Here is a 26,161-nt window from a genome sequence, read left to right as displayed (position 1 = left end):
ACTCGTCCGTCCGTTATAGAGCTGGATTTCGGTTTGATATCTGATTGGTTTAGTGAGTGGCAGCAATGTTTTCAAGCTCATCATGGAGCGAGGTAAACTGAGATCAAAGCGAACCATCGATACTCACTTGAAAATAACTCTTATTACTTACCTCAACCAGAACCGGTTGTCCTAACGGTATGGCACTCTCTAATGTCCGGAGATAGCCTGGATCCGAGGCCTTGACAATCTTGAACCCGTTATCTTTTTCAGTCCGCGTGATCCACTTAGATGCTTGCTCCTGCGGGTCGATCAAGAGTGGCCAGCGGCGACAATGCTTCATGAGTACAGCATTCTCAATGGAGTGTTTATCGTGAGGTAGCCCATCATTCAACCAAGTCTGAACTTCGACCGGCTCAGACAAAAACTCTGTTAGTTCAAAATTTTCCGACACTGGAATGTTCTCCGCTTTGCAGAGCTGCAGCCAGTGCGAGAGAAGCCGGTGCCTGTAGGATGACGTGAAGGCACCTAGGTAAGCCACCGCTGCAGAGGACACCAGTGTATCGCCAATAAGACCGTGGGCGTGTTCCTCCTGAGAGCTCACCGAGTTGCTCCAGCGAACCTATGAAAAGGTCTCATGAGATGAGCATACAAATACATCTCGATTTGAGACCGCAAGATTTTGAGTTCCGCGGCTATGAAGTCATGTTAAGTGGAAGACGCGTTGGTCTGGGGGTTAGCGCGCAAAACCCGAGATAGAAAAAGCGGGTTTAACTGAACCATGGCCAGGTTACTTTGTTGCGTTCTTATGCAAGCTGGCAAGACGCTTAGCTCTCACAATACCTCCCTTATTTCAGTACAACAAGACTGGGGAGAGCCAGTTAAATGTTAACACGCATTTCGACCGAGTAACGTAAAAGCAAACCCGAAGTAATCAAAACAGCCAATCAAAACAAAGCAAATTGAAAGAAGGAGCCAATGAGAACTTAGAGAAAAAACAAGATTATCCGACGCGCGGGAAAATGCGATCGACCAAGTCACGATTGGAGCTAAGCTTTGAATCTGACTGTTTGAGAAAGTGTTGCGTGTTTCTGGACCAATCGCCGAGCGACGTTGAGCCAATCAAGGCAATGCCGTTTTGCTTTGGACACTCACGTCAATATTTCACTGAGGTGTTAATTAGTTCAACAAGGAGGAAATACAGAAGTAACAAAACACTGCCTTCGAGATGCCACTTCGAAAGACTGGCATCCTAGACTACAGGAGAGTCCCTAAGTTTTTTTCTCGTCGTACCTGCTCTTCAGCCAAGGCTGCAGTAAGAATTGAAGCCCTCTTCAGCCTCACAATAGTAAGCTCCTTCTTCTGTTTGAGTTCCTCCAGCTGTGCCACACTGCTATCATATTGTTGCTTAAGAAGCTGAAGCTGTTCCTGGATTTTCAGCAGACTTAGCTAAAAGCCAGAAATACCAGCTTTTTAACCACACGTATAGATTACTAAAGAAACATTCGATACATCTTTAACTTCTCTATACCTTGTTCCGTAAGAGCCTTGAAAAGCCCCCGGGAAGGGGGCTCATTAGTTACCCGGGTTTTCTGACGGGTGGGGTAGGGCTTATCTCAAAGTGGGGAGGGAGAGGGCCTCTAAAAAAACTCACTTGGACCAAACCGCAAGTCACTATTTCTCTTATGCTTTGTGGCCCAGATTTATTGACTAACATACAAAGAGAGCATTTCTTCTGTTGTAAACCTAAATTATTCGAAAAAAACCGTTTGAATCGCTTTTGCACTGCGAGAAAGAGGGGAAGCTAATGAATTCGCCCCACTGCAAGTTCGACCCCTAACGTATGACGGGTTCGCCCGTAAATCTTTCGACCCATTTTCCTATCACAGAACGTATTCATTTCCCATTAACTCGCAAAGGTGGTGAGGGGCAAACATGCAATGGGGCGCATTCGCCATAAACCAAAAGAAAGCGGAGGAATCCAGGAATGCACGTTTGTCATACCTGCTTCTGTTGCAAATTTTCTTTAGCGATAAGCAGAGCAGCTTGTGCTTCTTCGCATCTTCTCTGTTTGGGTTCCACGATCTTGTACACCTCAGCGTAATTCTCCAGCGCCAGCACCCACTGACACATGGACTTACAAGCCACCGATATCTTACCAACAGCCTCTGGGTTAAACTCCGGATGCTGAGTGTATCGTTTGAGGCGCGTGAAGACCTGGTGTAAGGAAACAATTTGTCGACTAAAAAACGGCAAGGACACATGAAAAGGGCTGTAATCGAGCCAAGAGAACAGTCCAACCGGAGCTTATCCCGGTTTCCACAGCATGAGGCGAAGTATCATCACTCCCCCTAGATGGGATGCTAGTCGATCCCAAGGTTACCCCCCAGCATTTCATTAGACTTCCCTGATAATTCACCGATACCCATTTTAACTCCTGGATGGGGAGAACAATGACCAGGCCAGGCACACAGCACACAGCGCAATGATCAGGCCAAGTCTCGAACCAGGACCGCTCGACCTGGAGTCCAGACCACTAACCGTGAAACCACGGCGTCCCCACCAAGAACCGTTTAAAGTTCATCTATAAGTTAAGTTCTTAGCTGTCAGGCACGACAGTGAGGGTAAGGGTGACGTCACTATGATACATATACTGCTATTCTTCGTCATGTTCACTAGTTTCTCGTCTATATCACAAAAAAGGTCACTCTCGACCTTATGTATCCATAGACATACAAGGCTAGATGTCCTGAAGGTGTTTTCTGATTTAATAGTCATAATGCAACAACGTTCTTAAAAGCACTGTAAACGTGAACGCGTGTTGCGATCACACGCTTTGCATTGAGTAATAAACCACTGCCCACCAGTTATATTAAGCACTCAACTTTTCAAGGGTACTGCGCATGTCCCAAACTAACAAGCCAAACAATGCAAACGACAACGAAATTCTTAGACACACCCTTCCTGTCTCAAATAACAAGTCGAAAATTACACAGAACACTATCCACCAGTTACATGAAGAGCTCACCTTCTCGGGGACACTGTTCTTGTCATAGCCAACGAGTTTCTTCAAGAATCCCTGATCACCAAGCAGCAGTTTAGCCGAATTCCAGTCTGGTTTCTGCTGCAGCAGGACACAAACTGCCGACAGCACCGTCATCACCATCGTAGGAGGCTTGGTGTACACTCGGATCTCGGAAATGTCAGATTTATCCAGAGAGTCCAGAGCCACAATAGCTGCCTCCAGTTGTGGTAAGGCTCCTTCTAGGTCCCTCTGAGCTTCCTCCGCTATCGCCTGCACTCTAAGGGCTTCCTCATTCATGATTTCTTCCTCTTTTTGTACCACACTGTGTACTTGATCCACTGCTTCCTGGTCGCAGGCGAGCTGTTCAAGAAGCTTTTCTGCGTCCTGTTAATGACACCAAGAAACGAAATAAAGAAATATGTTTTTCTGTCTCGTAAAGAACTTACTTGGTTCACTAAATGTGACACGAGTTCTCATATTGCTAGGATCAACAAAGTCAAAGCTTCGTGTGGGTAAATAAAGTGAGATGGTAGAAAGAGATGATATACTCAGAAGACGCATCCGTCTAAAAAGAGAAAAGGAGAGAAGAAAGGTAGAATGAAAGACAGAAAGGTGAGAATGGAATGGCAAACTCGTTAACGATTGAAAGAGATAAAAAGAACAAAACAGAGATAAAACAAATGACGGACACACACAGACACACTGAAACAGACAGACACAAGAAAACATGCAGACGTAAAGACAAACAGAAAGGAAAGGACGAAGCAATATACTACCCACGCACTTTAGCGCACGCATCGAAACAAAAACAAACAAACAAACAAACAAACAAAATTGAAAACCTCGGAAGATTACATACCTTAGCTTTGTTCTCAAGTTTAGGCCCTAATTGTAACAACTCAGTTTGCATTGTGCCCACCAGTTCATTAGACTCTGACAGCTTTTGCAAACCAGTACACAATCTATCGCGGTTAAAACTCAATTCAGCTCGCTTGTCGTTTAATTTACTCAGGTACAAGCGAACAAACTCCATGTAACTTGTCGGAGTCGTGTAATATCGTCGGCGCAACTCTTCATAAAACTTCTGCGTCTCCTGTTCAACGCTGTTGAAAACTTCAACAAAGACTTTAGAAACACTTTCCAGTAGAGCCTCATTCGACTCTGGATCTTTCCTCAGTTCTGAAAGCTCCAGAAAAGACACGGCCACTGACTGAAGCGCATCCAAAGGCCATTTGTCAAACCAGTCAATTGTACAACAGTTTATGAGGGGCGGGTACAGGCGGCAACGCCGCCGAAAACTGGACCCCGCGGGAGTGGTGGAGAGGACCAAGTGTAGCTTCTGCTTGACGCGTTCAAGGAAGAACCGAAAGATGGCTTCTTTCGTATCTGAAACGCCTTGAAGTATCGCATCTCTTTTTAGATCCAAAGAGATACGCTCAAGGTCTTCATGGTCGAAAAGGCTGGCTATATCAGCTCCAGCTAGAATACTCGTCACATCTTCAAGGAGCTCGTCCTACAAGGAAGTCACACCACAGAGTAAATCTCATTCCATACGAGTGGAATCAGAACTTAACAGTAAGGCTCTAGTAAACCACATCACCTCCATTAAATTGATGCTACTTTTACTCTGATTCCAAAAACCCATACCCTCTAAGCAGAGAACAAAACACCCCTGGTGTCGACGTGAATATTGTGGTATCGGGTTGTGTGGGGTGTGGTAAATTTGGTAATTTGTTCTCCAAAGAGTTTGTACCCCCCCCCCCCCTCCCCTCAACTGAAAAACACAATGGTGGTCTCTTGAATTTGGCAAAAGGTCTCAAAATGGAGCAAAAGAAATGTAGCTGTTTTCAAAGAAAGAATAATCGACTGACCTTAACCAAATTGTCTGACAGAAAAAGCACAGTGTTCTTTCCCTTTACTCCAGCGACGACACAAGCTTTTTTCACATCGTCTCTGAACTCCGATAAGTGGTATACTCGTGAGACATGAGGTCTCAAGAACGAGCAGTCTTCAATAAACGCTGCTAGCTTAGCAACCGTGGCTTTGCCGGTACCCCCAACCCCGACCATCTGCATGTGTTTCCCAGGCTGACGGAAAACACGTGCCGCCCGTGTCACGTGCTGCACTGCCATGTCGAAGAAAACAAAACGATGCTCCACACTTCCCCCTGATAGGTTGGCTTTGTCGTAGTATTCCTGGTAAACAAGAACACTCCATCAGTCAAATACTGTTCAATGAGGTGATAGCAGTTTTCAATCAACCCTTCAGCTCCCAAGATCCACTTAACAATTCTCCCTTCAAGCTGCTATGCTTTTCCTCATAAAACAACACATGAAAATATGGTCTCATTCCAAAATAACGCCCTCCAGTTGATAAGATTTTCTGCTCTCATAACCTTTTTACAAGATAACTGATTGGAATTGTACGGAGAAGTTACATTTAAATCACTTCTGACAGTTAAAGGGTTAAGGCCACGAGTGGAAATCATCAGTCTGTTAGAGAAAGGAGCTCAAGCTTATCTGAATATGAACGATCTTTTTTTCTCGATTGTCTCAATCTGTATGTAGAATGCCTTGGGAAAACACTAATACTCAAGTTTTCCTCAAAAAAACTCTCGCCTGTAACAAAAAACACATCCCTCACTCATCAGGACTGTTTGCAGTTCTGTTTGCTTCTTTTCGTTTAACTTCCAAGATCTGGTTGTTAATTCTCCCCTCTAGCTGCTTCACCGAGATATCCTCATTACCTGTTTCCTGGATAATGTATGAATATTATAGGGGAGAATTATATTTATCACTTCTAGAAGTTCAAGGGTTCAAAGCGAAACCCACCTCTAAGATCTGAGGCAATCGATCATATTGGCGCACAGAGCGATACACTCGAGGGCTGTGTGGTTCACTTCCTTCCAGAAAATCCCCAAAGATCAACGGCTTTTTTTCCAGTTCCTCGGCACTCCAGCGTGTCTTGAACCCATTGTGGAGCTGTTCGGACAACACTCTGTGGAAGTACCGTCGGTCAGCATCGTTCGTGAGCCGATCGTGCAACACTCGTGAGGCTTCGTGGCCGAGCAGCTGAGCGCAATGGTCACGTGACGTGATGACGGATGGGTGGGCTTGTAACAAGCTTTCTATAACCTGTTAATAATCCAACGAGAGTTCAAGGCAAAAAAACTAAATTAAGTCAGCGCAAAGTCAAGAGCTTTTCAGTCACGTACAAGACCGTTACATAATATAAAGGGTAGTTAAAGCAAAACTTAAGTGTCCACAAAGACCAGTCGGAGAATTCAATGAAGTGATTTAAGGATCTTATTAGAGCTTACGGGAAATACCTTAAAGACTTTAGGCGGAGAAAGATGACGGTGGCTCTCATAAACGCTGCGACAAGAAAGGAAAGGGCGGGCGGGCGAGCTACAAGAGGCGGTTGCAGTTGTCAGGTAAATGGCTGCCGGGGAACCTTTTTTTCGAGAACCTGCTTTGAGCTATCTTCCACGAACCGAAAGCCTAGCACAGGCAACTAGGCGGTCAAATTGATGCGCGGCCGGCCAAAATCGATCCTTTCGCGCATGCCGTCGTTTGACCGCTTCATTCCTGTCGTACTGCCTATGAGAGCCTGATCGCTGGATAATTCACAATTGATTCTAGTTTTGCGTGTGATTTTCTGAGAGACCAAGAGAACGAAACGAGTTTTCTGAACCAATCACAGAGCGTATTCACCTGAAACCTTTGATATTCCGTCATGATTTTCTTTTAAAAAAATAACATTCAATTGAATAACGATATGTGCTTCATTCACTTACTTTATTTAAGTCGCGCAGATTGAAGGTATAATGTGACTTAGCTGGGGTGGGGAGGAGGTTGGCACTAAGATCAAAGTACAACCCCATAGCAACAGTCACCATAACCTCACAAGCGTCCCGCACATCAGGTACAAAGTCGGCTTTTTCCAAAAAGCGTCCAAGCTGTGTGACGTAGATATGATGCAGCCACTTGGAGTCAGGATGAGGAAGATAAAGCACACTAGGAAATAAAGGGATGTCCTCCAATCCATGATATAACAAGTACAAGGTCTTGCGGAATGGGAGAAGGGGGGCAAGAAATCACGAATTCGAAAGAAAAATCAAGAGAGCGGGAGGGAAGACAAGAAAAGCACCCCTGGGGGCTGATAGCAAGGCACATTTTATTTAAAATACGATTGGTTGTCAGATTAATTGTAAAAATTTCCCATTGGACGTGGAAGTAAAATTAAAAGAAAATAGCATGGACTGACTGATCACTAAATCCATAATCTCCTGATAAGAGCCAATCTAAATGGAGTGTTGAAAGTAATCCGGGATTGCTTAAGTTTTTTGACTTCGCATTTTTTCACTCCAGTTCTCATTAACTACTTCTTCTTTGTTCTGAGTGGCTGTTGTAACTACTTTGGGTTTGGTTTAACGAAACTCGATCGAAATCTGATCGAAACCGCCTTACGCAATTCTCTGATTACCCACCCTACCTGAAATGCCTCAGCAACCGACCATTAATAGCACTTCTTCCTCCCCCTGGGGGAGCACAAGCCGCTAATAGTGTAACGTCATGAACCTCCTTCCACTGAAGCTTTGTAGAGTCATAGAAACCTTGAGAGTCAAGGAACTGACGGAGCAACTCCAGAGGGGGCTGGGACTGGAACGCATCGGGTTGAGGTAGATTGATGTCGTCAACAAAGAGAAGAACCTATCGTAATAGGCAAAACCATTTATCAAATAACTTACTTTTGCTACGAGAATGGCGAATAGTAGGGAAGAGGCATAACTGAACTTGTGTTGCGGAGGGTATATCTGTGGCTCTCTGAACACTGCCTTCAACAGGTGACGGTACAACCAAGAGAATAATCAAGCCTTAATTTCAATCAAACGAACTATCAGCGCGCTCCAAGACAAAGGTAAATTTCTTTGGTTGTTCGAACGTTACCTTACATTTCCCACTTCCCTTTATCTGCTGCACACTTAAGAGTGAAAAAGAAAGACAGTTGAAATTTCTAACAGACAGACCTTTTTTCCTGGTCTCGGTCCCAGTACGTCCCTTCCTCTCTTCACCAACTTCGATTCAATAAACTTCTGCGCCTTTGAAGAGCTTGTATAAGCCGAAAAAGGCGTGGAGTCGAACACCACCTCAGAACCACGCCCTACACTCTTCACCCCTTCAGAGGCTGTCATATCCATAATGCTATCCACCAAGTTCATCCCTCCTGTTCGAAACACTGCTCCTAAGATTGTTCCCGTGCTCGTTCCACTCCCACCCGGTTGGGACAACCGGACCAACGTGTCCTGGATCAATGCACTTTTCCCGACACCGGTTTCTCCGGTTAGCAAAACCGGTTGTCCTTTTAACGCCATCAACGAGAGGAGAAACGCGTACCGGACTGTGTCAACGGTTGGAACGAGGGAACGATCGATCTCAAGCTGATTTTTCATGGGAGGGGGATCGTCTAGAGTGTTGAGAGTATCTGAGATGGCAAATTGATTAGACACTGCCTTGGCTATCAATGCGCGAGTCGAAGGAACGAGACTGCTCCACAGTGAAAACTGTCCGCTCTCCATGTCAATGAAGTAATTAGCCATGCTGTCGTTTCCAGGGGGTAATCGAACACCGATCGGGGAGTCGATATCAAACAAATCACGAGTCATTGTATCAAACAATTCCCAAATTTGTGGACTGTCTTTTGCAAAGGTATCTCCACTTTCTTCATCTTCGACAACTGTTTCAAAACGAAGATTTCCCCCAAATGCCCAAGTATATGCGAAAACATACACCTTTCCGAGAAAGCTTAAAAGCTGGGAAGGATTGCGTTGTATGAAAGACACTTTCCGAATAGGAACGATTTCCTGTTCGGAGTCATCGGCAAACGTGACGGCTTTAGCCGAAGTTGTTTCCGACAATTCTGCTCCATCTTCGGCAGCACTCGGAGCTTCGCTAGCAGGGAAACCACCCTGGCTGTACATGATTTCTAAAAAACCGCTGATAATACTGCAGAGAGTGGAAACAATGCTAAGATCCGGTGCTATGATGTATTGTAGCTGGTTGTAGTTGGAAAGGAAGCGAAGTCCTGTGTCTACACTGTGTTCAAATAGCTGGAGAAGATGATTGAATACCTCTCTGGGGAGCTGGTCAAAACAAAGAAAAACGCGTTAAACTAAACAAAACTTTAGAGAGAAAAATCCTATGATAAATAATTATCAATGAAGAAATATTCTCGCTGAAATCCACATAGAAACAAAGACACTCTCTTTGTATAATTAAAATCTATCCAAGAGCGTAACCCTTTGGCTCCTAATTTGATCAGCACTTTACTTCTCCTTACAATGTCACCCATGAATCCCGCATTAAGGTCATGAGAATAAAGGAAATGATCGCAAACTTAAGAACTGTTGATTGTTTGAAAAACTCTCCTTGAGATTATTATGAAGACTATGAGTGTTAAGGGTTAAACGGGAACCATTCAACTGCCAGCCCCCCCTCCTGTACTCTCTCTCACAATTCTCCAATCCTTAATTACAGACAATGCAATTAGAGCGGACTACTCGGTCGGCCTGGGTTGAGTCATTAGTCTTACTAACCTCGCTTACGTGCGACTCAACCCAGGCCGACCGAGTAGTCCGCCCTATTCGTATTCGGTGTAAACTCTGAGGCGGAGAGGGGCATTGTGAAAGTAAAGCACACGACTACAACTACTGCTGGCCGGGGCTAGAACCCAAATCTCTCGATCCGGAGTCCCGCGCACCAACCGCTGTATCTCACACACTGAGAACAACGAAAGTAACAAAATATCACCAAAGAATAACTTTCTCTCTCAGTGACATGAAATTAAATGTTAATTTTAATTAAATATTGACTACACAGTTTTTTTTTTGGTGCTTTAGTTAGTTTACCTTTGTTTGCTCTTTAAGCCTCTGAATCCATGTTTTAACGTACGGTCTCCAACCTAAATCCTTAGGTTCCTAGAAGCAGTTCAGAAGTTTGGAATGAGCACATGGAGAAAGATGTTAATTTTAAATTTTTTCGAGGCTAATATTAAATCATTTATCGCCAGTCACGAGTTCAGTATTGACGGCAGGCCATATCTGATTATCTTCGAAGTAGCTGTGAATCAGAGTTGCAAGTTGTTCGGAAGCTATGTTAATCGTAAGAAGAAAGAAGCATATTTTTTACCATGTATACCATTCCGCAACGACTGACTGTAGCAGGAGACGCCATGGCCAGATTGTCAACCTCAAATAAAATCCTCATCCCGTGACCCATTTCTATCCTCTCTCCATTGGCAAGACACAACACCTGTCACGCAATAGGAAATGCTCAATTCAGTTTAATGTCACGCAATGTTTGTAAGGTTCTTGTTCTTAAGGGGAAAACAGAGACACTGGGAACGAGGTTTCACTTATCACCTTTGTATCATCCAATACGGTGTTAAGGTTTTCAATCCAGAGTGTATCCACAGGTCCGTCCATCACAATCCAGTGCCAAAAAATGGGCGTCTCCTCTCTGTTAATGTTACTAGCGTCTTCTGTCGCGGTCGCTGTTTCAACTGGCGAAGAAACAATTTGAGTGCTTTTCAAAAAAAGTATTCGAAAAATTTCCCTAACCTGGTGTAATGTTGTCTTAATAGTTTCGAGCGTTTTTCAAACCAAAAGCAAAGTGAACATTACAGCCAATGAGAACAAGGCAAAATATCATGAGCCAATGAGATCTCGAAGTAAACACGTGCATTCCTTGGAAGCACGGTAAAATCCGGGTAACCGAGTCCCTTTTTACGTCTGATTGGCTAAGGAACTGGTGCGAGTTTTCTCAACCAAACTCAAGAGCTCCTCCGGTAAATGGATCATCAACATGCGACGATTACAAAATGGTGCTTGATCCGGGTTCTTCTGTGGGTCACTAGTTTTCCCACTGATTTTACTTACGACCAGAGGGGTCGCTATTTAAGAATGTAAAGTAGATGAATCTGAATTATGGGCTAAACGTAACAAAAACAAAATTCAGATGTGATTTTTACAGAGCAATTTTCAATTGAGTGTCAAAAATAATCTGAGACTGCTTTGGTATTGCTTTACTTCGCTCCCTGATTGGCCCAGAAAATTCCCGCCATTTTTTCAACCAATCAGAGGCACTTGGTCACTCATGCACTTCAGCGCGCTTCAGGCAATTGAGTTCTCATTGGCTCTTTGAGGTATTTTCCTTCCTTCTGATTGGCCGTGGTAAAGCAAACTCTCACCTTCACTGTTCTCCTCACCACTGATAGCCGACACACTAGTGACAGCAGACTTGGCCGATGAGTTCCTTGATAATCTGAATGCGTTAGCGGGAGGTGTGCTCGACTGCTTTCCTCTGGTTCCTTGTAATACTCCTCTACTATTCTTAGCATATTTACGGTAAATGTGAGACAAGAGGCCATCTTTCCATTCCATAGTTGTGGAATTCACCTCGCCATACAGCTCACCTACTGTCACGCACTTGGGGTTCAGTGTGGATACATAGACTGAGCCACGCCTCGCTTTGGCAGCGCGCTGAGATGAAAAAAGAGACAAAACAACAGCATGAATTAATTTAAAAAGCATGGATTTCCTGAAATCATTAAAGTAAAGAAAAAAGTTACGTGAGTCATCGAACCAAACGGCTCATCTGGATCTGCATCTCATTCACTCTCCTCTTAAAAGCATTTCAACATTGTGCGGAAAAAAATCTTTTACGGTCACTGCTGGGTATGAACGATAAAAGTGACCCATGATGAAAACAAAACGCATGCAAAAGCTCGTACCGCGTGAGATTGGGCTGTCTTCGACGATCCAGTCTCCTCAGGGTAGTCCCCAGTCCCTTTCATTTCCAACTGTTCCCGCGCTTGAATGCTTGGCAACACGACCAGCGCACGCTTCAGGATCTGACGCGTGGTGGTTTTTCCGCCACCAGCTGGTCCAACCAACATCACACCATGCCGCACTTGTAATGTACTGTTCAACTGAATCACCTTGTCGATCTGTGAGGGCCAATACTGAATAGACAACTCGCCCAAGGCGGCCTTAGCAGCTTTCTAGAATAAGAAATCCAAAAGATGTTGTCAAACCATAACACAGATCACGTATAAATGAAGAGGAGAAACGTACGCGTAAGAAAACTTGTATAAAACTTTAAAATAATGATACCCTCCCTTCGGTGCTTACTCCAGATTGTGCCCCCCCCCCCACAAATGAGTATTAGTTACGATAAGACAAATTTTCCACAAGGTTCACAATAACTTTTTTGCCCGAAAACGGCCGTGTAGCGGAATCCAAACACGAGCGCCCGGGCGCAGGCGAAAGAGGTCTTGTAAGCGGCGTCGACCACCGGTAAACGACCTCTGATTTGCGACGAACAGAATCGACTTTGTAGGGAAACAAATCAATAAAATATACTTTGCTAAGTTAGATAACCAGAGAGAAGTATAAATAAATCAGAGGAGGATAAGGATGGATACAGACGATGACAACATTTGACCCCTTCAATTATCAGCATCTAGTTTCTCATTACAATTTCACTACTGAATCGCATATTAAGGTTACGAGAATTAAGCAAATGATCACAAACTAAATTCACAAATTCACCTTGTCAGCACCTTAAGAAATGTATAGAGAACAGTATGGAGAATATACATACTGATATTAGGGTGTAAGGGTTAACTACGGAACTTTACGGCGTATACTCTGTATTCTATAATCACCTTCAGTAACTTGTTGTCGGGAACCGGTGGATCTAAACCAGGAAACAAGTCTGCCAAGATGTTCTTAAACAGTGGAACATCCTCTGCGACAAACTTGGGAATATTGGCGTCCTTCACTGCGTTAATAATCAGGTGTGATTCTTCTTCTTCCAACGTCTCAGACGCCATGTTAAGACTGAAAGAGAATTAGGAGGTATTATGAAAGGCCAGAGTCTCAACTTGTTTCTCTCCCGCAGTTTGGGATTTACCACATTGGAGTTGAGCCTGTCTGGTCATCCGCGTTTTCCCGCGCAATCTGCTTGTTTTTACTTTAAGTTGTCATTGGCTCCTTGGAATATTACATTTTGTTCTGATTGGCTGATGAGGTTCTTTTAGTGTTAATTCAACGACACATGATCGAAATGCGTTGTTAAGGATGCTATAATTACCTTGCAGCCCTTCTGCGCTGTCCAGCCATAAGTAGAACTGATTTTATCGCTCGTAATCCGAAGTCATAATGATCCTGCGTGATGAGAAATAACTTTAACATTGAATTATCTCAAGAAACAAAGGCGAGTAAACAATCAAAGGAAAGCTTCCACGCAGTACTATTCATTACGATGCAAGAGGTATTTGGTGTATTACAAGATGGTTTGGTTTAATTAGCTGAGTTGAGAATGGAAATTGGCCACCGTAAAGAGTTTCTAAAACTAATATTTCGAGCGTTAATTATTTAGTTCGAGCCCTAGTTTGAAATTACTCCCATGAAAGCTATTACCTTCTTTCGATTAGTACATAGAGCAAAATGAGATACCGGCATAAAAGTTACATTTGTCCACTATCTAGAGTAACGTTAATTGCCTTAGAGCTTTGTTACCTGTTGTGAAAGCTGCTTGCTTGCCAGTTGATAAAGATTCACAACTTTCCCCGACAACAGCGCAGCGGCAGTGAATCCTTCAGAAAACAGGATTATTTCGGCGATTAACGCATAGTCGGGTACCATCATGGCAACTGGACGGAATAAAGATTTCAAATTGTCCGGCAGCTCGACTCTACCCGCATATCTGAAAACAAAGAAACAATTCGAATTATTTCAGGTTCCAAAATTAATTCAATTTCCGAGATCCTTTACGATCAGCTTCAAATCATAAAGCAAAACCCTTCTTGAATGAGCAATTTTCAATTGAGGGTCGGTAATCCGAGATTGCCATGGTTTTGCTTCAATTCTCTCTGTAATTGGTCTAGAAAACTTGCACCACTTTCTCAACCAATCAGATGCAAAACTTAAACCAATCACGACTTGGTCGTCTGCGTTTTCCCGCGCTTCAGGTATTTTGCTTGTTTTTACTTTGAGCTCTTTACGGTGTTCTTCTTTCTCTTGATTGGCTGATGTGGTTATTTTGGTTGATGTTTTACGACGCTCAATCGAATTGTGCTCCATAGCTTACCCTGGGTTCATTGTAATAAACATTCCACAATTTGTATTCAGCTTTATATCCCGTCCCTCAAACAGAAACCTATAAAACAAACGCGTTCACATATCAGATTAGAAAAGAGAAAAGGTGACAGGCCTCACCGTTTAAATTTTGGATAAAAAGATGCGTTTCACGACGAACTAAAACAAATTACTGGTGAAACAGAAAGTCCTTACGTCGGGAATGCGCAAAAGGATCAATTTTGGCCTGCCAATTTCCCGCGCAAAATTACAAAGGAAAACACGAGAAACAACTGCTGTCAGGCCAAATATGCGAATAAAAAACGTTGACATCTGGAAAAGAAAATGTAGAGAAAAGGAAAACTTTAGACTTATGGTACACAAAGCTAACCTTCTTTCATGGTTTACCATTTTGTTTTGAGATTCACATAAACATTTTTACTTTAGTGGTTGTTTATAGGAAAATTTGGTTTTGACATCCTGAAGGCAAATCAGCTAGCCTCTCCAACGGTCGTAATGCGCAGAAGTTTGACCACTGTGTTCCAATAATTTGACCTGCCTCACCTGGTTACGTTATTATCTTTAGCTGTTTTAATAGTGTGAAGCTGTTGAGCGATGACTGATAACACTTCTACATCAATACGATTGAATTCATCAAAACAGAACCACGATCCAGATTGAGCTAAACCGGAGAAAAACTTGCCCATCATCTAGTACACAAACAAACAAACAAAAAAACAGAGTCATGAGGTGAAATCCTTAAGAAAAAATCAACATAAAATATGTCAATGCCAATTCGTATTGTTTCCAAAAATGTGTAACATTAGCCTCGCCATTTTCAAGTTTATAATATTAGAGAATTTACGCAGAGAAGTTTTAGAGACGCAGACGGCAACAGGAAGAAGAAGAAAACTACTCCTGCGTTAACGCTAATGTAAAGACTGTAGGGTTGCCGTTGTAGCATTTTAAACCAAACTGTGCTGGCCAAAAAGGTGTAATGAGCAGCAGGAATGAGAACTTTTAACTTCCTTCTGCCGTCCGCGTCTCAAAAACGTTTGTGCATAAGCTCCCTTGAACCAGTGTACTTTGAGAAACAGCGTTTCAGTCCTATCAGGGAGTTAGACAGAGTGCCATCACTTATTGACGCGGAATATCAAGATAGATATTATGATAAAGAAAATTTCAACGGTGTAACAACTAAGAGTGCTGATTATTTTACAGTAAAAAAAGGACTTTGGAGTACAACTATTCCTTTCTACCCGGAAATCTTCTGAGTCAAATCTACGCGCGTCTTAAGAGAGCAACATAACAAATACCTCTTCCCCCGTCGAATTAGGATGACATTTATTGAAACAATCTTTACGGCTAGTTGCAATTCTTTTCAAGACAAACAACAGCAAATGCAGAGTACGTCATTTGAACAAGTAATCACTGAGAGAGAATCCTCAGTGTAAAACCGAACATCTGGTTACCTTATAGTCAAGTCCTTCAGAACAGTTGAACACAAGACACTGCTTTCCCATGGCCTGAAACCAAACATAACATGAGTGTGTCAGTTCACTTGAAAGACAGTTTTTCAGGAGAAATCATTCGCCATTACGCACAAGAGCAAAGGGGACAGAATGGGACAAAGTATAAAAACCTAAGTCCCCATGAGGAATCAAACCTAACACGACCTTTGGAGTTCGTGCCCCAATTCTCTCCCATTGGGCTTTAGAGAACTCTACGAAAGTTCACCCATTATTTGCTCCATACAAGACACGCGTCCTTAATTCTGAAAGGATTAGCAATGTCGAAAAGCATGGAAATTTTGAGCTGATAATGATTGTAGAAAGGTGTTTTTTTCCGTCCTATGACGGGAATGAGACGAAACATTTTCTATATATATATTACTTGCCCCGCGCTCGTTACGAGACAATACATCAGTATTCTTTATGAAAAGTAAGTACTTTTTAGTAAATACCTTGGCAAGATCCTTAACAGTCTCTGTTTTACCAGTTCCCGCCGGTCCGGCAGGAGCACCATTAAGATGAAGATTGAGTGCTCCAGTCAGTGTCAGATAACATCTGTCAGTCAGTGGGGTAATGACCAGCCGCCGAGAACAGCCGAGATATTCATACCCATATTCAAATACTGCATTACTGTGACGGACCATACAGGCTTGCCGCTCGTCATTCCACTCGTAACGCAGTTGCCTACAAAATAAGAGCATTCCTGCCTGTTAGGGAGTTACTTCTACTTCAGTGGGCAAATAGGGGAGTGGTATTAGAGCTCTAAGGACCAAGGTATTTTAAGAGTCATTGCCAGATGGAGAGCATTAAGAGAGAATTTGCCGTTGAAAACCTTTCCGCATACAATTTCGGTCTTTATGGCATGATAAGAAACTTTGATTAGGTACCAGCCTTCTTTTTTCCCACACCATTGTGTATGTGGATAGAATCCTGGGGGCGACAATTCACGCATAGAAATCGAGCGTGAATGATCTAGTTTGTTTGGGAGTACGTCTACTCGTCGTTCAAAATTTAACCACTCGACTGAATCATGTTTTAATTGAATAGAGCGCCTTTCGATTGCGTTTCGTAAAAACCAAAACCACAGTAATCACAAAAGCCAGTCAGAGGAAAGGAAAATACCCTGAAAAACAAATGAGAACTTAAAGAAAAACCGACCAAACTACCTAAAGTGCGGGAAAATGCGGGCGACCAAGCCACGATTGGTTTTACTTTTGCATCTGATTGGTTGAGAGAGTGGGTGAGTTTTCTGGACCAATCACAGAGCGAAAGCGGAAAACAAAGAATTCCCGGATTACTGTCGTCACTCAATTGAAATTTCATTTATGACAGAAAAGGGCAAGTGCTATTTACTTTACTCCTTATCTACCACGGAAAAGATAGCGAGTTCTGTGTCAACTACTTTTTGACGGATTGTAACAAATATTTGTGCCGCTACCTGGTCCACTGAAAATCCTCCATCTGATAGACCTGATTAGCAATCATGGAGTCCAGGACATCACGGGCATGCACTTCAATTGTTAACAGGGCCTCGAGTGTTTGGTGCTTATGAGGAACTAGTGATGACGTTACCATCTGTGATAGACTGTGGAGGACCGAGACTAGTTTTTCTCTCTTGTTCTGGAGAGTTTCTTTGGGTCTTGTTGTACGGAAACACGTCAGTACGTCACGATTAAAGACAATTTGAGACTAGAATAAGAACAGAATTTGACATTTACCGATTTAATTTGATTCTTAAAGAGATTAAAAATGCGCAAATATTTATTTAATTCATGCGTTGAAAAGTTTATCCATCAACCCGCCAATTGTGAAAGAAAATTCGGGAGGGAAACATTGAAAATTCAGAAAGATTACCGATAAAACTTGTCAGGACGAGAGTGCATGTTGATCAATGTTGATATAACACGTTCTACTGGTGCGAAACGCGTTGAAAGACTTGGGGGGGACTGGTAAAGGCGGGGTGGAGTTGTTTTATTACAGGTGGCAAACTCGCAAGGGTGGTGAGAGACAAACTTGCAATAAGGCGAAAGAACATTTAGTATTTTTAATATTGTGTTGAACTTTAACGCCCCTGAATTTCAAGCCGAAGCAACTAAAAGGAGGAAAACTTGGAAAATAATAATATTCCTTTGTGTTTTAAGTTTATCACTTACAACAGTCAGTATTGCTTGTCCCGGATGAGCCAAAACCCACGCAGAATACTCTCTTGTACCATAATCCACTAAACACTTTTTTAAGTGCCTGTCGTGTAAACAGAAAACAAACTTTGAAGTAATTCACTTTAAAAAAAAACGATCTGAGAAATGTGGCTATTTGCTATTATCACCTGAGCTGATAACGTAAATTGGCCACATCAGAGCGAATGACGAAGGGCTGACACTCGAAACAGCAGCTTTGAAACTCTTCATGGTGGCCAAATCAGCTGATAATAGCAAATTACCCTGTTATACTCTCCCACCGACGCAGCACCACAGTTTCTTTAGAAACTTACTCCCTTCATTCATCGATTTAAGAACTGACCTTGAACCTCTGGAACACAAACATAAATAGGAGACTGCCTGAGCATCACGCTACTAAAAAGGATACTTACATTTTGACAGTCTCATACATAGAAAGCTCGACATTGTACAGCCATGACTCCACGTTTCCTCTCGCTCTTAAAGTTCTATTGGAGGAAAAGAGAAGGCTGAGGTCAAAAGACGCTAGGCAGACAAGAACAACCGGACACACCATTTTAGTGAAGTCATTAACTTGTGATTACAGAAGATTGAGTTCGATGTGTTTGAACGCAAGCCAAGAACAGTGGATCTAACAGATTAAGGCCAATCCAAATTGTTAATTCCCCAAGAAATTAAATAAACAAAAAAGTCAATATTAAAAACTCGTTCTCAAGGTTTTTCCCTAGAACAAGGTTTGCCTGATCAGTGCAACGCCTTAGAACAAGCTCAATGTAAACTGAGAGGGTTTGTTTTCTTACTTAGGCAGTAATACACTTTCCCCTTCCTCTGAAGTCATGTTCTGGATCTGCGCTGGCGAGTGTACTTGACGAACAATGCCCAGCTGATAAATGCTCCCAAAACACTTCCTCAGGTGAGGCTGTTGTAGAAAGAAAAAGGCAAAAAGAGAACAAAATTAGGTAGGTTTTTTTAACAGCATCTGGCAGCCATCAAAATTCTTGTATATATCTTACGTTTTCCATCTACAATTTGATTGAGACATTACCCAAGATTTTACGGCACGTCGACATACTTCAATTTAAAGGATACGAAGAATATGTTTAATCCTTTGACCCCTAAGAGTGACTAACATCTAATTTCTCCTTACAAAATCACTCCTGAATCAAACATTAAGGTCATGAGAATAAAGGAGATGATCACCAACTAAACTGGGAAGCTCTTGATTGTTCAACAAATTCTCCTTGTAAGAACCCTGAGAAATGTCTAGGGAGTAGCATGGAGAATATGCATACTGATGTTAGGGTGTAAAGGGTTAAGAGGGTCAAAACTTTTAAAATTATCACTTGGAGAACTCCCTGACCCCCCACCCCCCAAAGCTCATTCCTAAATTTTTATCACCTACTCTGATTTTTACTGAAAACACTTGTTCGGTTCCTGGGGAAAACAAAGGATTTGTTTATGTATATGATGGTTTACATACCTGAACAGCATTGGGGTTCTTGCAATTGGCCAAAATGTCGAGCAAGTCTTCATTGCTAAGGAAGTAAAACCTCGCAAACACCAGCCTCTTTGTTTCAAGGTAGTCCTTAACAATAAAAAAACCAGAAACATTACGTACAAATAATAAACACAAATACAGCGAAACATCTTTAAAGCACACGAAAGTCCCGATTGAGTCACGATATTCTAGACAATAGCCTGTCTAAGTTCAAAAATTGGGCAGGGGTAGTCTGATGAAGGAGTTTATAAGGATATTTTGCTTGACTGCCGAAAGACGCCCGTAGCTTTGCAGTGCTTGATCATAAGTATAGAAAACTCGCGCCACCTGCTCAAACGATTTTTCTTTTGAGTTGTCATTAACTCTTTCTACTATCTGAAGGGCTATTAAGATTACTATGGTTTTGATTTACGAGACACAAATAGCCCTATAAAACCTAAAAATTAAAAAACAAAAGCCCTCAAGAGCTCTTAAGGGAGACGACTAAGCTCCCAATTCGTACAAATAACAAAAGAGAAGTCGTCTTTTACAACACTTCAACCTCCAAGGACTAAATCTAAATTCTCTCCACTCGGTTTGCCATACATGTCTTAGGATTATAAACCTGATAATTTGGTGTCAAATAAAAAAATCCCTACTCGAGTCTTTTCGAGCTTCTGATTACTATCTAATGTGAATTGTTGGCCATTCCTGAGGGCGAAAAGGTTCAAGAGCACCGTTCCGAAACGATACCGAGTGAAGCCTGGGCGACATAACTATCTGTAAGAATATCACCGGTATTCTCACCGATGGATTATTTAAGAGTTATAATGTTTTTATTAAGTCTACTATGGAAACTCACCTCTAAACATCTGTGAATTTTCTCTAAGTGAGAGTTACTTGCTTGCAATACCTCCAACACACCTAACAGTGGCCAAAATGCAAATGTACAAACGTAAGTTAAGACTATCACATGATTAGTCACATGATAGCTTTTATATTGAGTGGGAAGTTATAATTTGTTATTTTGTCGTTTTTATTAGGGTGGAATGGGTCATGTGTTCTTGTGAAATTTGAGTATGAGGATTCCTGCTTCTGATCTTCGATCCCGCTCTCCTGCCCGCAACCGTACATGTACTTCGATTCAATTCTATTCCATATCCTGCCAACCTCTCTCAAAAAAGCAAAATTTCATGGTCATGGTCCATGATGCAACCCGACTACCAAGAGGCCAGTAAATTTCCTAAAATTTCTCATTCACAAAATATTAACAGAATATCATCATCACATGCACAATGGCTTAAGTGTCGTGACACTTCTCATACATGGTATTATTTGAATCGTCATGCAACGCTCCTTCCTGGTGTAATGATCCGTCCATCGTTTAGGCATGACCAGTCCTGAAAAAAAGCCCCCTGGCCAATCTGACATGGGATCAAAAGTGTCTTCTTGTCTTTTTTTAACAATGATTGTTACCTGCAGCTGTTGAAGCCCTCAAAGCATTCGGTTTATCAATAGTTCTTCTCATAATGTCTTTCCATGATTTGTCTACTTGGGCAAACAGGCGGGCTTCATTTGGCAGTTGCCTGTCAAAATAAAAAAGCATTTGGACTATGACTTACCAAATTGGTTTTACTTCAAAAATGTTTTTGTCTTTCAAACCAAAACATTAATCTATTTTTTTTTCAAAAATGTCCTTCCCCTTCACCTCTTTGATCACATTGTAGTTGAAAGTTACGATATGTCGAAATGCATTCTTCCGCTTTCGCAAAAATCGAAAAGCGGTCTAGAAGACAATTCTCCCACCTTTGAATGTCAGCCGCTGAAAAGATTGTCTCTAGATAGAGCCAGTTCCGCTGACAGAGAAGCCATTCATCCAATGTGCTGGCAAACAGTTTCAATTTTCTGTCCCATTCTTCAACCAAAGCCTACGAATATTTTAAAAAAGACACAAGTAACACATTCATCCTTTACCAACAATATTCAGGTTCCTTCTGGAGCCATAAGAAATTCCTGAACCCTTGGAGTGACCAACACCTAATTTCTCTTTACAATGTCACCCCTGAACGAAACATTAGTTCACGAGAAAAAAGGAAATGATCACTAACTAAATAAGCCATTGATTGTTAAACAAATTCTCCTTGCCTGCGCCTTAGAAAATGAGTGGAGCATAGTATGAAGAATATACATACTGATGCTAGGGTGTAAAGGGTTAGGAGCTGCATGACTGGTTGAATAAGCGCTCTATAGACTTCTCGTCGGCCTTTTGACAGTCGTACTAAATGAATCGTTCCTTATTCCTTTACACCCTAATATCAGTATGCATATTCTCCATACTGCTCTTTATACATTTCCTAAGGTGCTGAAAAGGAGAATTTGTACACCAATCAAGAGCTTCTTTCAATGGAGATCATTTCCTTTATTTTCATGACCTTAACGTGTGATTCAGGGGTGATATTATAGGGAGAAATTTTGATGCTACTCACTGTTAGGGTTGAAATGATTATTCAGCGTAACTGGTTAACAATTTATCAACCTTACAATACCTTGATTGGCGTGACAAAACGTGACCCTCTGATGTTAGAAAGCGTGACCTGGCTCTCTTCTACAGCTGTTATAATATCATCAGCACCTGTGATAATAGCAATGTCACGGCTTATGTGGGCAGACAGCTGGAAGTCTGTGTGGTTCCAATAGTCCATCACCTGGAAGAGAGGCAGTTACGAACACTGTAATCAAACAACCGCTAAAGAAGATAACACCTCCCATTCATAAGCTTTCATACACTGAAATTTGTTCGTATCCTAGCTTGCCATTTTGAATCGTACTCATTTCCTGGTGAGTTTCTGTCCGAATGACAGTAACTAATCCTGCCTTAACTGAAAACCAAAAAATATGGCATCCATGATTACCGATAATCATAACCATTACAATTTCCTCAAATGTAATTGGTGCACTAACTGCTTTATATCGGACAGTGTAATCGGACATTTGGCTGTAATCGGACACCTGTAGTCGGACATTTAAAGCAATCATGCCAAGTCCACTCAGCTAAATCCACCAATCACAGAATTGATCACGATAACCATAGCAACAACCATTTATCCTGGAAGAAACTGGGAAATTTCCAAAATGCCGAAATTTTAAAATTTAGACATTGTCTACACGGGAGATATTTGTTCTAGATTTTTTTTTTCGGAAATTGTAATGGTTATGATGAATCGTTTACAGGACTTCGTGTCGTCCGATTCTGTTTGTAATCATACTCATGATAAACAAATCGGACTCCCGCTTCGAGTTCGTCCGATTTTGTTAATCACTTGTATGATTACAGACCGAATTGGACTCCACTTAGTCCTACTTTTAATTATTAATAAATTATTAATTATTATTACATGTCAACAGTGCTGTTTACCTTTTGCAGCATTTGTTCCAGCGTTGCTTCGTTACTTGCCTGCGAAGATATGTCCGAAATCTTCTCCTTGTGTTGAAACACCTGAAAGTAATAACTAACCACGTTTTTATTGATCAAGAGAGCAAATTTCAATCGCGTGGCGAAAGTAATCCGAAATTGCATTGGTTTTCATTTACTCCGCTCTGTGATTGGTCTAAAAAACATGCGCCACTTTCTCAACCAATCAGATGCAAAACTACTACCAATCACAACTTGGTTTCCCGCGTTTGCCCAAGCTTTAGGTAGTTTGTCTTTTAAAGGTATTTTTTTCCTTCTGATTGGTCGTTGAGATAACTTTTATTTTAGTTTTTATACAGTCAAACAACAGGCGTTCTAAAATCCATTAAATTTTCACTGTTTTTACGGTGTACTTTAAGAGTAACTCGGTGAGCCCATTAACTGTTAGTGTTGAGAATAACTTATGATACTCTAGGTGTATGACAAACAGTTACCTTGAGTTGTAGTAGGTGTCCTAAAGTGAAATATTTGTCACGAACGATACGTGTTCCAATAACATTTTGGATAGCTTCCCAGTGTCTGGTTCTCAGCGCAGGATTTCTGAGACTTGTAATTACTGGCATGCCTTGTTTAAAGCTCACCACCTTTTGTTTCAATCTCGGTACAACTTTGTTTGGTGGAAGACCTGTGATTGGAAGTACATTTAAAAGAACTTCAAAGGAGTTCTATGGCACTTAACCCTTTAATCCCTGAGAGTGATTAGCATCAAATTTCTCCTTACGAAATCAGCCCTTAATCAAACATTAAGGTCATGAGAATAAAGGAAATGATCACCAACTAAAGAAGCTCTTGATTGTTGAACAAATTCTCCTAATGAGCACCTTTGGAAACATATAGAGAACGGTGTGGAGAATATGCATACCGATGTTAGGGTGTTAAGGGTTAATACTTCAGAGCTGTTTTACATGGTGTCGAAAGTAATCCTGGATTGCATTGATCCCCGTAACTTCGATCTATGATTGGTCCAGAGAGCCTTCTGAACCAATCAAATGCAGAACTACAGCCAATCACGACCGGGTGGGAAGCGTTTTCCCGCGCTTAACGCCGGTTGCGAGTTTCAACCATGCGATTTAATTATGCCCTTTGGAATTTCTCTCTACTCTGATTGGATACTGTGATTATGGCTCCAAAACACTCACTAGAAAGCGTTCAGCCGATAACACATTTCAATTTTCTAGCCAGGCCTTTCCACAAATAATATATCTTTTGAGAATTCTTTCAAACCTTAGAAAAACAACCAAAAATGAAGCCCAAAGAGAGCTCTAGTCGTTCTACCTTTTTCCAGTAAGAACACAGTCTGTATAAACCTTGTGACGTCATGCTGTACTTCGTCGATCTTCAGGGTCTCAAATGGTGTGGCCTCCCACTGGTCGACCAATCCCTGCCACTCCTGCAAGGACTCCCATAAAAGGCACCTTAGAGTCAAGTCCTTCTCAACTTCTATCACCTCAGACTGCAGAGAAGTGGCCTGGGGACTTGAGTGGCCTGTCATGGTGGTCATGGCTCCCCTGAAAAAGACACGAAAAGAAAAAAAGCTATCACCCCTGGTGGCAATGAAGGCAGGGTGCGTTAACACAAAGGGTCATAATTTCGCTTTGTCTTTCTTTTAGTGAGTCGTCACTTGTAGTCTCAGAACGAAAACCCGTTAACAAACTTTTGTCTACGGCACTTTAACATTTTCTGTTTAATCCATTGACCCTTAAGACTGACCAGCATCTAATTTCTCCTTAAAGTATCACCACTCAATCAAACATTAAGGTCAGAAGAATAGAGGAAATGATCACCAGCCGACGAAGCTCTTGATTGTTAAACAAATTCTCCTTGTCAGCACCTTGGGAAATGTTAGGGTGTAAAAGGTTAAGAGGTAATGTGACGCCATTTAGGACAATAAACACACGTCGAGCCACTCGTGAAAATCACACGGTAAATTTACGATCATTTTTCAAGCGATGCTTTTCTTAACACCGCTGTTGTAAGTGCGTACTACCGCGCGCAAGCGGATGTTAAATGGTCCTTCCCTTCACAGTGTATTTCCATGATAAAGTACATCTTTTACACCGGTCAAAATGTAGAAAGAACAAAACTTACTCGGTCAGAGCCTTCTTCTGTAGAGAAGACGACATAGAACTTCCAAAACGTTCCTGATATGTGGCATAGTTACGAGCCTTGGTTGACAAGTTAGTCAGGTCTTCTTTCAAAAGTTTCAACTTTTCTGTGGCGACTTGAGGAATATTATCAGCATCCAGTAAGACAGGAGAACAGACCTTGTTTTTAATGACAACCAGTTCACGTCGAACGGTGTTGATCAGTTCATCAAGAGCTCTACTGTATCTCTGGATGTTTTCATCCTTTTTTGCCTCACAGTACATGATGGTTGACTACAAGAACGATATTTAAAGAATCAGAAATTGAATGAAGAGAAAATAAGGAAGTGTCTCTATAAATTAAGACACTTACCTCTATTTGGCTATCAAAATAATAGAGGAAATTTAGCAGTGGACATTCCACTAGGTGGCTTTTCTTGCCTGCTGTTTCCAGGTCGAATTGAAATTTGGAAAGTTGGTTTTTCGTGGAGAGAGGAAAACTGGAGGACCGGAGAAAAACCTTTTGGAGCGAGGACGAGAACCAGCTAAAAACTCAACCCAAATGTGACGCTAAGTCCGCGAATCGAACGTAGGCCACAGCCGTAAGAGGCGAATACTTCCACCGATGCGCCATCCCCGCTCCGCGAAATTACAATTGATGTAGATTTGTAATCAAACTGGTCATTACCTTCAAATGTTGAAAACTCGGCATGAGCATCTGATACAGAGCAAGCTCTTCCGCTGATATCGTCATCTCAAAGTTCCGTGCGATGCTGTACATGCGTGTTACGATGTGATATTCATGCTCTAAAGAGGAGATCTCATTGGCCATTCGCGACAAGAAGATAAGGTGTTCCACAAAGGCTTCTACAGTCTCTGGCATTTTATCGAGCTTCCTTGAAGCGTGCTAAGGAAAAAGAAAAGAGAGCTGTAGTCTGCAATTGTTTCTCGTCTGAGTTGTATAAAGGTTACTTTTACAGTGCGTTCCTTAAATAAGACTGCAGAGAAAAAAAACACCGCACCTTGATAACATTCAGCAGGACATCATTTCGTTTGGCCGCAATGACAGGAAGGTGGCAAGCCACTGCTTCAAGAACCTTCTGAGGGTAAGGAAGACAGTCACTTTGAAAGCCAGTTACTTCCACATGAAACAGTCCAACTCTTTTGTGCAACACCATCTTGGACATCTCAAGAACCTGAAATAATAAAAACAAAATCGATAGCACACGTTCAAAATCCGTTACATTCCAGAAATCTTGTTAGAATTGCAACGACAGACTGAAACACGTCCACGGC

At 41.9% G+C, this 26,161-nt stretch overlaps 1 protein-coding gene across 1 annotated transcript in view; it reads right to left on the bottom strand.

The window, feature by feature from the left end:
- Positions 1–26,161, bottom strand: part of LOC131776429 (dynein axonemal heavy chain 6) — a 48,844-nt gene that overhangs the window by 11,795 nt on the left and 10,888 nt on the right. Inside the window, exons 13-49 of the mRNA XM_059092599.2 lie at positions 25,888–26,061; positions 25,554–25,772; positions 24,870–25,159; positions 24,057–24,289; positions 23,216–23,406; positions 22,725–22,805; positions 21,856–22,014; positions 21,116–21,237; positions 20,786–20,895; positions 20,172–20,233; positions 19,313–19,417; positions 18,633–18,751; positions 18,246–18,320; positions 17,809–17,896; positions 17,094–17,344; positions 16,108–16,339; positions 15,617–15,670; positions 14,709–14,854; positions 14,158–14,226; positions 13,587–13,773; positions 13,159–13,232; positions 12,731–12,905; positions 11,795–12,064; positions 11,252–11,543; positions 10,425–10,564; positions 10,192–10,314; positions 9,912–9,980; positions 8,034–9,146; positions 7,499–7,716; positions 6,801–7,020; positions 5,836–6,138; positions 4,876–5,199; positions 3,864–4,517; positions 3,008–3,388; positions 1,984–2,196; positions 1,273–1,428; positions 152–601 (exon numbers count right to left, since the gene is read on the bottom strand). Of these exons, the coding sequence (XP_058948582.2) occupies positions 152–601; positions 1,273–1,428; positions 1,984–2,196; positions 3,008–3,388; positions 3,864–4,517; positions 4,876–5,199; positions 5,836–6,138; positions 6,801–7,020; positions 7,499–7,716; positions 8,034–9,146; positions 9,912–9,980; positions 10,192–10,314; positions 10,425–10,564; positions 11,252–11,543; positions 11,795–12,064; positions 12,731–12,905; positions 13,159–13,232; positions 13,587–13,773; positions 14,158–14,226; positions 14,709–14,854; positions 15,617–15,670; positions 16,108–16,339; positions 17,094–17,344; positions 17,809–17,896; positions 18,246–18,320; positions 18,633–18,751; positions 19,313–19,417; positions 20,172–20,233; positions 20,786–20,895; positions 21,116–21,237; positions 21,856–22,014; positions 22,725–22,805; positions 23,216–23,406; positions 24,057–24,289; positions 24,870–25,159; positions 25,554–25,772; positions 25,888–26,061 (8,142 nt within the window). The remainder of the gene's footprint in view (positions 1–151; positions 602–1,272; positions 1,429–1,983; positions 2,197–3,007; positions 3,389–3,863; positions 4,518–4,875; positions 5,200–5,835; positions 6,139–6,800; positions 7,021–7,498; positions 7,717–8,033; positions 9,147–9,911; positions 9,981–10,191; positions 10,315–10,424; positions 10,565–11,251; positions 11,544–11,794; positions 12,065–12,730; positions 12,906–13,158; positions 13,233–13,586; positions 13,774–14,157; positions 14,227–14,708; positions 14,855–15,616; positions 15,671–16,107; positions 16,340–17,093; positions 17,345–17,808; positions 17,897–18,245; positions 18,321–18,632; positions 18,752–19,312; positions 19,418–20,171; positions 20,234–20,785; positions 20,896–21,115; positions 21,238–21,855; positions 22,015–22,724; positions 22,806–23,215; positions 23,407–24,056; positions 24,290–24,869; positions 25,160–25,553; positions 25,773–25,887; positions 26,062–26,161) is intronic.

Source organism: Pocillopora verrucosa, chromosome 13, assembly GCF_036669915.1.
Source record: "Pocillopora verrucosa isolate sample1 chromosome 13, ASM3666991v2, whole genome shotgun sequence".
Taxonomy (NCBI): Eukaryota; Metazoa; Cnidaria; class Anthozoa; order Scleractinia; family Pocilloporidae; genus Pocillopora; species Pocillopora verrucosa.
The sequence above is the reverse complement of the archived record's forward strand: the minus strand, read 5'-3'. Positions and strand labels throughout refer to the sequence as shown.